The sequence below is a fragment of the Lipotes vexillifer genome, unplaced genomic scaffold (assembly GCF_000442215.2).
Source record: "Lipotes vexillifer unplaced genomic scaffold, Lipotes_vexillifer_v1.1 scaffold1302, whole genome shotgun sequence".
NCBI classification, from domain to species: domain Eukaryota; kingdom Metazoa; phylum Chordata; class Mammalia; order Artiodactyla; family Lipotidae; genus Lipotes; species Lipotes vexillifer.
The window spans coordinates 228,323-240,658 of NW_006788595.1; the positions used below are offsets into that span (position 1 = coordinate 228,323).

General features: G+C 36.6%; 1 protein-coding gene across 1 annotated transcript; it reads right to left on the reverse strand.

Moving 5' to 3' along the window:
* Positions 1–7,406: 7,406 nt before the first annotated feature.
* Positions 7,407–11,705, reverse strand: LOC103088305 (myelin P2 protein). The gene is made up of 4 exons (XM_007461690.1): positions 11,586–11,705; positions 9,482–9,654; positions 9,164–9,265; positions 7,407–7,814 (listed from the first exon to the last, which is right to left on the reverse strand). The coding sequence occupies exons 1-4, from the start codon at positions 11,656–11,658 to the stop codon at positions 7,764–7,766; spliced, it is 399 nt and encodes a 132-aa protein (XP_007461752.1). The 5' UTR covers positions 11,659–11,705; the 3' UTR covers positions 7,407–7,763.
* Positions 11,706–12,336: the final 631 nt, after the last annotated feature.

The window sequence follows — 12,336 nt, forward strand, 5'->3', positions numbered from 1 at the left end:
CAGGAAGACTGAGTGGGTCTCTGATGAATCCTGCAGGAACTGTAGATTCAATGAGCTATAAGCACAGTTTCCAAATACACAGAAAACCGAAAGAAGTTTTTTCTTCTTGTGCTTTTCTGACTATTCCCTGTGTGCTTTCCACTCAAATGTTTTTGTACTCACATCAACAATTCCAAAATCTAAAATCAACATGAATTCTCTACATGATAAGTACTGAGGGTGCAATTGGAAATGGTAGTTCTAATCTCTGCTCCATGTTACAAGTAGAAATAAATCTTAATCATATGACTATTTCATGGACTCCCCTGTCTTTTGTGATTTCTGAACGAGAAAATCCGTCGGCTTTCCTGTGGAATCAGGAATTTAACAGGAAATCTGTTAAGTCAGGTATTTAACTATCTCTGGGTTATGCATGTGACTTACCAGAGAAACAGAGAAGCAGACAGATTTCCTGTTTATAGTTTAACCCTCCAGACCTAGCCATTTCAAGAGGAAAGGAGGGAAGGTTAGATGTGACAGCACGTTATAGTGGCATCTCATTTTTCATTGTCTGTAAAATTCCTAGGAAAAGGATTTACCTTGACTAATCTGGGTAAACATCTAACCATCTGTTTAGTTTCAAACTCAGCATGGATGGAGCCTCTGTGTGCAGAAGATTGTGGTCAGAATTGGCAAAGTTGTACTCAATCATTCATTTATTTTATTCAGCAAACATTTACAAAGCCTCTTCTAGGAGTCAAACACTGTGACCTGGAAATTTTTAAAATCAAAATATTTTAAATTAAAAATTTCTTCAGTTGAGCTCTCAGTCTAGAATTGTAGATGTCAAAACATTGCAATATTGCAGTTTAACACAGTGGGGGGTGGTTACTGAATTCTCTTCCTTTGAGACTGTTCAGAGAAAACAGCATGGAATTGATATCTCTTGAAAGATGATAAAGAATCTATTGGATGGGAAAGGGAAAAAATATAAAATGCTTATCTCTGTCCACATGGAACTTTTAGAAGTTTGGGAAGTGGGCAGCTATAATATTAAAATAGCTGCAAACATAATAAGGTTATTTGACTATTAATAGCCAATTATCAATATATTAGATACAATGATATAAAATTTAGAAATAATTATGATCTCAGAGAGCAGCCAGATCAGACCCCCTTTTAAAGATGGAGAAACTGGGGCTATACAATGGTAAGTGAGTTACACAAGGTCACCCAGCTGTGGGGAAATGGAACAAGGATCCAAGCCCGTGACTTCAGATGAAGTGTATTATCTATTCTGTTTCCTTTTATTAGTGGAATGTATCAAGAGGGTAATATAATATATTTGACTTTATTCACTATTTTTTAATAACTAATCATTTGGGAACCTGATAAATAGAAAAGGTTTTATATACAGTCATTATTTGGAGCACTCTTATACAAAAACAAAAAACTCCAAAAAACCTATGTGCTGAATATAAGGATTCATATTTGTTTTACGTAAGAATAGACATGATAATATTTTAGGTACAAAGCACTTTCACATGCATCATATTTTGTCCTCCCACATCAAATGTGTGGGGTAGCCATTATTGCCCCCATTGTACACATTAGGAAATTGCAAGTTAGACTTTGTGACAGAATGCCACACAGGTCCTAAGTAGCAAAGTCAGGGTTCAAATCCATGTTTTTCTCCTACAGTTGCAGGATTCTTGCTATTACACTCCCATTGTTTCTCTAACACATGAAATATCCAATAAATACCTGCACCTTCCCAGATCAGTCAGGTATTTAGTAATAGTCTCTGTGACCTAGCAATTTTCTGGAAGCTTTCATGGATACAAGGTAGCTTAGGATGTATCTTACTTTCAACAGTGTACCATCTGGCTGAGGAAGATGGGACTTGAATAAGATGTGGCATAATATGAGATAGGTTTTAATAAAAAATTGAAGTTTGTACCACATTTAAGTGCAGTAGGTATTCTTCAGATGCCAAATTACATCAGGGAAATACAAGCCCTCTGATGATTTATTTTGTAAATCCTAAAATTGAACTCTATCATCAACTTACTACATTAATAACTAATGCAACTTATATGCATTAATGATGCATTAATAATCTGAAAAAATGCAATTATAGAAGACCAAGAATAATACTAATGCCAAATGACAGGCTGTGAAAAAATTCATGTCTGTCTTGAATTTCAGCAAGAGAGTGATATTATTCGGTCTTCTTCATGGATGTGAAACTTTAGACTTGTCACAGATCCAGTTTTCGATCAAAACCCTTTAACTGCAGAAGCAACCATTCTTTGGTGGTGCTGGGATATTCACCTTGCACTACTAGACCAGTTAAAAGTGTTGCACAGGTCAGTTACTAAGGGCAGGATTTTATGCTTCAATAAATAGTGCCAAAGTTCCAGCCCTGAAAACTGGGACCTGAGAACTCTGTATTCCATCACTGATATATTTTTTTAAGAGACAGTAAAAGGTGAGAAATGCTATTTCAAAATTTAGTCCTGTATTACATTTTCTGAGTAATTTGAACTTACTTTCTAAATTCTGCTGGAAGATGATTTATATTTTGTGAAGGTTTAGCATTATTTTACAGTTTGTTTTCCCCGTTTGTTTTGCTATTTTTAAACCTTCATTTTTCCATATGTCATGGATAATGGCCAATTATGTTGCCTCCTGTGGAAATAACAAAGATAAGAGGTAAACACTGGCTTCCCTTACCAAGGACTTGATTACATCTGAGTTGATTTTTATGGTAGCATTTTCACTACCTTTTGTTACTTAGGGTCACATGGGGGACATTTGGTACTCCTGACTTTGATGATGTTTTACTCCATTTTATTTGATAACCATGTGAGGAACTACCTTAAATGTCTAACTTTGGGAGACTTCGGCACAGTGGTTCTCAAGCTGGCCACACACTGGAATCTCCTGGGTGTTTTAAGAAAAATACTGTTGCTTGGGTCTCACTTATCAATCACCCATACATTATGACTCAACAGGCCTGTGGTGCAATCTTCATACTGGGATGTTTAAAAACTTCCAGATGATTCTAATGTGCAGCCATATTTAGAGAGCTACCACTTCGTTTAGAAGAAATCATCCTAAAAGCTAAGCAGCAATGTCTTTTTAAGAAGTCACCAGGTAAATCTTTAGTCAAGAACTAGAAATATTATGGTCAACATGAAACCAAGACTCTCACTAGTAAAATCCAAGTACTATGCTACGTCTAGGCAGTGGGGTGTTAGTAAGTGTTTAAAACCATCTCCTCAAGAAACAAAGCTCTAATTGGTTGTGTTTTGCCTCTTTCCCTGGTGTAGTAAATATTCCCATCATGGCTGATTTCTTTCTTTCTTTCTTTCTTTCTTTCTTTTTTTGGCCACGCAGCCTGTGGGATCTTATTTACTTCATGGACCAGGGGTGAACCTGGGGCCCTCGGCTGTGAAAGTGCAGAGTCCTAAGCGCTGTACCGCCAGGGAATTCCCAGCATCATGGCTGATTTCAACCTACCAATGTTTTAACAACTGGCTTGCCAAATTCCTGAAAATCTATCAGCTCTTATGAAACAATTTGAGCTAGCTCCAGCACACTGCTGCTGCTAAGAGAACGACTTCCAAGATAATGACATCAGAGAAGTTATTTACCCTTTTGGGATTAAATGTATTTATTTAGGCCTTGTTTAGGTTAGAGTAATCATCAATTGCCATCTTAAAAAGTTGCTTAGATTAGCAGAGTTATATAACAATGGTTGTTATATAACTCTCTATATACTTCTACGCCTAGAAGTAGCATAGTACTTGGATTTTACTAGTGAGAGTCTTGGTTTCATGTTGACCACAGTATTTCTAGTTCTCGACTAAAGATTTACCTGGTGATTTCTTAAAAAGACATTGCAGCTTTTTGATTATTTTTACTTTTGTGTAAATAATATTCTTTTTTTTTTTTTCTGGTATGTGGGCCTCTCACCGCTGTGGCCTCTCCTGTTGCGGAGCACAGGCTCCGGACACGCAGGCTCAGCGGCCATGGGTCACGGGCCCAGCTGCTCCGCGGCATGTGGGATCTTCCCGGACCGGGGCACCAGCCCGTGTCCCCTGCATCGGCAGGCAGACTCTCAACCACTGCGCCACCAGGGAAGCCCTAAATAATATTCTTAATAAAGTTAGTCACTTGGTGTGCAAAGCAATATCAACAGCTCTGAGATCCTGTAAATTTCTCCTCATTTTGGGATCCCGTGAAGCCCTCATCTATTTGAACATCATGTGCATTACTAGATAAATAATAATAACAAAAAATACTTCTATAATGCTTTTCCTGTGCCATGCACTGTTCAAAGCACTTTACATATATTAACTTATTTATTATTCACACTCCTTGAGGTATGCTCTATTACTGACCTTATTTTTACAGGTAAAAATACTGAGGATCTGAGAGGTGAAGTAACTCGCCCAATGACACACAGCTAGTAAGTAGCAAATTGGAATTTGACCTAGGCAGTCTGACCGCTCTTAACCAGCTTATATCAAAAACAACTAGAGAGGGCTTCCCTGGTGGCGCAGTGGTTGGGAGTCCGCCTGCCGATGCAGGGGACGCGGGTTCATGCCCCGGTCCGGGAGGATCCCGCGTGCCCCGGAGCGGCTGGGCCCGTGAGCCATGGCCGCTGAGCCTGCGCGTCTGGAGCCTGTGCTCCGCAACGGCAGAGGCCACAACAGTGAGAGGCCCGCGCAAAAAAAAAAAAAAAAAAAAAAAACAACTAGAGAATCACAATTATTTTCTGAGACTATTTTTGAATACTACAGAACTCTAGTGGTTTTTTTTTCCCTCTCCTCTCTTCTGGTTGTTTGAAGATCTTTTTCAAATATAACAATATGTATCACCTGCTGAAATAATTATTTTGTTTTCCTCATTATCAGTGTAATTCCACTTTTCCTGTTATGAAAGCAAAAGTACCCAAGATTTTTGTATAATAGTGCAATTATATTTATTGAGGAATAATTTTTTATGGTGAGTCATATTACCACAAACCTCTAAAATCACACCATAGTTTTTAAACTCTCCTTTTTTTGTGGGTTACTCTAGCTGGAGCCAAAGAAATAAAACCCCACCCTGGTTATGATGCCTCCCAGACATATTGGCTGAATGCCCAGAGGCAGAGAAGGACCAAGTGTAGCCTAAACAAAATTGTTTGGAAATAACTTCAAACTTGCATAAAATTTCAAGAATCAGACTAATTCAAAGAGAACACATACAGCTTTTACTTAGATTCATCTGTTGTTAGATTTTACCCCGTTTGCTTTATCAATTGCTCTCTTTTTGTATGCATGCACATATTGTGTGTCACACACCCAACACTTTTTTCTAAATTTTTTGAGAGTAAATTGTATACTTTATGGCTCATTACTCCAAAATAGTTCAGTGTATATTTCCCAAGAATAGGGGGATTCTCTTACATAATCACAGTAAACTTCTAATTTACGACTTATATTCCAATTTGCCAGTTAACCTAATATTGTCCTTTGGAGTATTTATTTTATCTCTAGTGCAGGATCCAGTCCCAGTAACTTATTGCATTTAGTTGTCATGTATTTTTAGTATAATTTAATCTGGAACATTTTCATAGAGCCTTTTTTTGTCTTCTATGAAATTGACATTTTTAAAGAATTCAATTAACACCTCCTCCCCTTTTTAATAGAACATTCCTCATTTGGAATTTGTCTGCTGTTTCCTCATGATTCGATCTAGATAAGGATTCCAGGCCAGAGTACTGCATAAACCATGTCGCTTCCTTCTCAGGGTATCACATTTGAAGGCACATGGTTTTCATCTACCCTCATTGATCAGGTTAATTTTGATTACTCAGTAAAGAGGTGGTACAGTTTTTCCACTGCATGGTTACTATTTTTTCCCTTGTAACTAATAAGCAATCTGTGTGGAGGTATTTTAAGACCAACCTAATACCCTGCTCCTAATCAAACTTTTGCTGTAGCTTCCGCCTCCATTGGCAATTCTTGCCTGAGCCAATATTGACCGTGATGGTTGAAAAAATGACAATTTTTCCAATCCTAGCACCTTTTCCACATTTACCAGTCAGCCTTTGACAGTCTACTGTAAGGAAGATACTTTCTTCTCTCTCTCTTCCTCTTCCAGTGTGTATTCATGGTTTCTACTTTGTCTCCCAGTGTTCTATAATTTGCAATTTTTCTCTATTATTTTCTTCTCAAATTGTCCCAGTTTTGTCCAATTGAGAGCACCCTCAAGGTGACTCTGATATTTTGGTGACATATCTCTATTATTTTGGGGGAAAGCTTCCTTAATTTCTGGCATAAAAAGATATTTCAGGCTTACGTTGTACCTACCCTGCTCTCACATCAGAATCAGCCATTTCTCCAAGGAACCATCATTCTTTTTAGTGGAGAATATATTAGACACCAAGATCTGAGTGCTGGGTGTACTCATTCCTACTGAGATGTCTTTGCTTGTAAGCTCTTAAGGTAGATAGAGCTAAGAAATATATGCATGTGTATACACATATCCATACATATGAATTTACATCTATTCCAATCCATTTGCACACAGTTCTTTCTTGCCTTCCCTCTGTCATATTTGTATGTGCCTTCTTCCAGAAGGAAAATTCTAGCTCCTAACAACATCAAAATATATTCTCATTTGCTCGATCATGTAACATATCTGAAATAGTTTTGTTACCTGGGCAGAGTGGTCCCCTATTCCTGCCTGTCAAAAATCAGCTGGACCCAGTAATTCCATGCCTAGTTAATATTCAAAAGAAAAGGAACTCATGTTTCCACAGACAACCTTATACAAGAATGTTTATAGCAGCTTTATTTATAGAAGCCGAAAACTGGAAATAACTCAATTATCTTAAGAGAAGAAGGGATAAGTAAACTGTGATATATTCATGCGATGGAATGCTACTCAGCAATAAAAAGGAACAAATTAATGTTGCATGCAACAATATGGATGAATTTCAAAAACATTATGCTGACTTTAAAAAGGCAAACAGAAAAGAACACATAATGTATGACCCAATTTATATGAAGTTTGAGAACAGGCAAAACTAGTTTACAGTGATAGAAACTAAATCACTACTTGCTTTTGTTGGAGCTGGGACAGGGCAGGACATTGACTGGGAAGGAGTGTGAGAAAACATTCTGGAATTAGGGAAATGTACTATACCTTGATCAGGATGCGAATTATATGGGTGCATACATTTGTCACAACTCTATCTTTAATATCTGTTAATTTCACTGTCTGTAAATTAACCCTCAGTTTTTAAATTGGCTGGAGTAGCAGCTGCCCTTTTTAGCTGAAGCTAGAACTCCTCAGTGTAAAACAGCTCCTCCTTCTAGTTTGTTTCACTTCTGATCCTCTAAACCCATTACTCTCCTGGTCCCTGAAGGCATTTGAATTTGGTACCCCAATCAATATATTTACTTCCTTTTACTATCATTTCAAATATTTAAAATACAACATAAGTTAGAACTTCACAGATAATCAAATGACATTATCCATTCTTTAGGTCTGACCAATATACACACTTTAATATTTAATACAGTAATGGCGTGCATACAAATTGAAAATGTTTAAATAACACTGAAATTTAGATTAATCCTCAGTTTAGGTCTTTGCTTATCTGATCTATTAAGACAAAAGCGGAAACAAACAAAGTGCAGTGTAGTCAGGCCTCGCCAATGGAAACAGCTGATTTCCAACATCAAATGATCAAATATCACTTCAATGAGGAAACAACTTTCTCAGACCTTCTCATAAATTCTGGTGCAGACCACGTCCTTCATCTTACATTCCTTAAAAAAAAGAGAGATTAATTGAATATCTAAAACTCAAACTAGGTGACAGCAAATTTGTAATAATAACAGACGTTATAAGCAATCTCATAAGATTAAACTCAGAAATAAATAAAATATCAGCATGTCAGTCTCCAGGAATTTGGAATCATGACCATTGAAACAGGGGAAACAGTTTTAAAGCTGATCTAAGTTACAGCAGAGGTGTATATATATATATATATATATATGTGTGTGTGTGTGTGTGTGTGTGTGTGTATATATATATATATATATATATATATATTTATTTATTTATTTATTTATTTATTTATTTATTTTTTCGGTACGCGGGCCTCTCACTGTTGTGGCCTCTCCCGCCGCGGAGCACAGGCTCCGGACGCGCAGGCTCAGCGGCCATGGCTCACGGGCCCAGCCGCTCCACGGCATGTGGGATCTTCCCAGACCGGGGCACGAACCTGTGTGCCCTGCATCGGCAGGTGGACTCTCAACCACTGCGCCACCAGGGAAACCCCAGAGGTATATTTTTTAAGTGGCAAGTTTTCATGCATAATTGGCACAGTTTTAAATCTACTAAAACAGTGGTTTTCAAAACTATCTGCACATCTGCATTATCTGGAGAACATTTAAAAATACTGATGGCTCCCCCTCCCCCAAGAGATGTGCATGCAGTTGATCTGTATTGGGGCCCCCATACTGGTATTTACTGCCCATGTAAATCTGCTGTGGAGCTAAGGATAAAGCTCCTCTGTACTCAAGAAAAGAATGTTCAAAGAACTAAATAAATCTATCTATAGTCAATGTGTGTGTTGATTAATAAGAACAGAACCTGAGACTTAAAAAAATTGTTAGAGGTCATCTCATATAACCTTTGTCATCATTTTTACCTGCCAACTACCAAAGGTCTCCAATGGCCTCAGCTTGAGTTGTTGATATGTTTTAGTCCAAGTTACTATGGATTCTTGAAAACAAAATGCTTAGCAATCTACAAATATTCTACAATTGACTGGGGATGTGCTTTGCTTTTCAAACTTAGATTTGCTTTTCTCCTTGTGTGTCTAAACTAATGAGGTTTACCCATACTTTTTTTTTTTTTTTTATCATTTTTAGGTGTTGGTATTTCTAAAACAACAAATGAGTTGTATCATTTCTAAATTCTTGAATCTGAACCTGAAGTACCTGTAGATGAGTCTTTATCGTTCAAAGATCATCCAGACATTAACTCTGACTTTATTCTCAGCCATTCTTATCCATTTGTATTGCAAAGAAAAGAGAATATTTTGAAAATAATAACCATTTTCTCTATTTAAATGGCAATATTTATGTATTTAGAGTAAAATCACTCTTACCACTACCATTTTTCCATCCACCAACTTTCTCTTTATTGTTGTCTCTTTGCCATTCCATTTCTGTACTTGATTCAATGAGCCTCTTGCCAAAGTTACAACGCTCTGCAAAGATAGGTTTACATGATTGACTTGCTTGGACTTTGATTGAGTAAAGAAGCAGTTCATTCAGTATTGAATCATTTTCATAACAGATATTTTATGAGGCGCATTCATTTTCAACAGAAGGGAGTGGTCTACCCTTTTGAATACTAGCAGGAGTAATCTTCTCTCTCAAAGTAGTAGATTGGACCAAATTTCAAGAGAAACAGTTAAGTTTACCTTTGTCTTTCTATTGTCAGCTGTGGTTTCTTCAAATTCCTGGCCTAGCTTGAAGGAGATCTCTGTATCTTTAAAGGTACTTTCAGTTCTTATAGTTATAATATCCCCTTTTTTGCTGATGATCACTCTTGGTTTGGCCAAGTCTCCCAGTTTTCTGGTGGCTAATCCCACACCTGAAAATCAAGATACTGTTAGAATTTTGTTGACCAAGAGAACCTCTACCTAAAGGGACTATGGGTGGCCATATTTTATGCTCAGCTGTGCCTCAGCTGTATAGATGGCAAGTAATAGCACTTACTGCTAAGGACCTTCTCCCATGTTTCATCACCTAATGGAAACACATGTCCACGGACTTGAATATTTTAAGTTTTGTTATTACAAAAGTAATGCCTGCAGATTTTAAAGCTAAAAGTGTTTAGCTTAAATAGTGCAAGTCATCTATTTTTACCACATCCAAACCCATGCTCCATTAAAAACTACTAATTATAGTTTTGTATGGGTCATTCCAGACATTTTAGTTTGTATGCATAAATATTGTAGATGTATTTTTTAAATGAGACTATGACTTATACATGCTATTCTATGATTTTTTTCCCTCAGTAATATATTATGGATATAGAAAAGAATTCCTCCCATATCCTTGATAGAAGCTCATTTCTGAAATTTTGTTGTAGACCCTAAGATGACCTGTACCATTACAAATGATCATAGATAAATAAAATAATTTTTAAAAAATTTTCTGCATTTGAAAACAAAACAAAATTAGACTCTTAAGTATTATTACTATGTTACCCAAGATTACAGAAATACATGGAAAAATAGAAATGTCAAATGAGAGAGATACATGAAGAAAAAACTAGTTATATATAAATATACATATATTTACATTTATATATACATAAAGAAGTGTGAATAGTTAGAGCCAATAAAGGATTGTGAACGATACTCTTTCTTCTAATTCTGATTAATTTTTTTTATTTGATATGATTTAGGGAAATGCTTTTCAAACTAAACCTCTACAATAGAGACTAAGAATCTACATTTTACCAACACCCCCAGGTGTCCTTATGCACTCTAAAATTAGAAAATGACACAATTAGGGAGTTTTTCATTGAGACTTTCTTATATTGTATTTTGCTTCTTCCTCAGCTATAAAGTGAAGTCCATAAATTTAACCAATCTTATGGTATGGATTTATTCCCATAAGTTCCCATAGTTTTCCAGGCAACACAACATGATTTTGCTCATTTTATCTAAAAATAGAACACCTTATATGCTTTCTGAACAGGTAAAATTACAAGTACTTTGATGAGCATAGCATCTGAGGTCATTGGCTTCACTCTCTACTTATTTATACAGCTCTGGACATTTCCAAAGACTCTTCACACTTTTGTGCTCATATCTATGGAAAATTCCCTAGAAATAGTAGCAAATAAAGTTGCTATACTAATGACTAGACTTTCCATCTCCATCCACTGTTCCAACTCCAGGAAAGACTGATGTTAGTGTAAATGAGCTTCAGTTCACTGCCACAACACACTTCTTTTTCTCTCAGTAACTTTCCTAGACTGTGAATATCCTGCTTTAGGAAGCATTCACTTTTTACAAACTCTTTATCCACATAGTTATGTAATAACAGACAACCTAGAGGTAGAGACAGAAAATTTCTGGTATAGCTAAACATCAAAATTTTAAATTGAGGTTTTCCATTAACTTTAGTATATTCAACTCTTTATTTCATGAGCACTTTAGTTGTTGTAGATCTAACTTTCAGGAAAGCCAGAAAATAGGTTGACTAAGCTTCTAAGATTTCTTTCCTCCAGGTTTGGAACGAAAACCCTATTGATATGAAACTGCCTTTGAAATCAGTGGGCACTCTAATGCATTTAAGCAGCTCTTATCTGAGTTAAAATCTATTAAAATTGCCACAAATAAAATGCAAATAAATTATCTGATTGACACAACAGAAGGTTAATCCCAGAAGAGGATCGTAATTCAACCTGTGCAAACTCCCAGACTCCTGGAAAAAGAGTTAGAAGGAAATAGTCATGCATCCTTCTCAAAAAGGATCCTCTCAATTAGAACAACAGAGAACATTTCTTACCCAGAGCTTTCATGTAATCATCAAAGTTCTCACTGGAGACAAGTTTCCAGGTGCCTAAGAATTTGTTGCTCATTGTGATGGATGAGAATTCAACACAGTGGTAGGTGAGATTCAGAAGACTCAAATGAGATGCTGAAGCCTCAGAAGATTCTTTTCAAAGATGTCCACAGCATGTGACTCTCACAGAGACCCAATGGGGAAAAGCAGTGTCAGGACTGGGCAATGAATGGCTCTTCAATCATCCAGTGGGACAAAAGAGAACCTCACATAATGTCTCCTTCAGTTTCCAAAAATGTTTATAAAAATCAATGACAGTACTATTTGAACCTTCAAAAAATTTTTGGTTGCTCTTACATTTTTAAGAAGTGCTTAGGTCCTTAATGCTTTGGAAAAGAGTCCATCAGTTGAGTTCTATACCAAATTAAATTATATGAGCATGAATGAATGAATATGTGTGTGTGTGTGTGTGTGTGTGTGTGTGTGTGTGTGTATTTAGGCATCTTGTTCACTCTCAATCCTGAGTCTGCACAATTAAGAATTCTTATTGAAAGAGAATAAAGAGAGGAAAAATGTCCATGAGTATTGTGATAACTGCCTCAAATATGTTGTGGGAGAGAAATGCAAGGGAGCAGTGTGAGGAAGTATTCATAGGTAAGGGAGGCTTGGCATAGTTGGCATATCCAAGGCAGTCAGAGTAGGCAGACAATACGGTCAGTCTATTACAGCAGAACACAGAAATTGCTTTCATGGG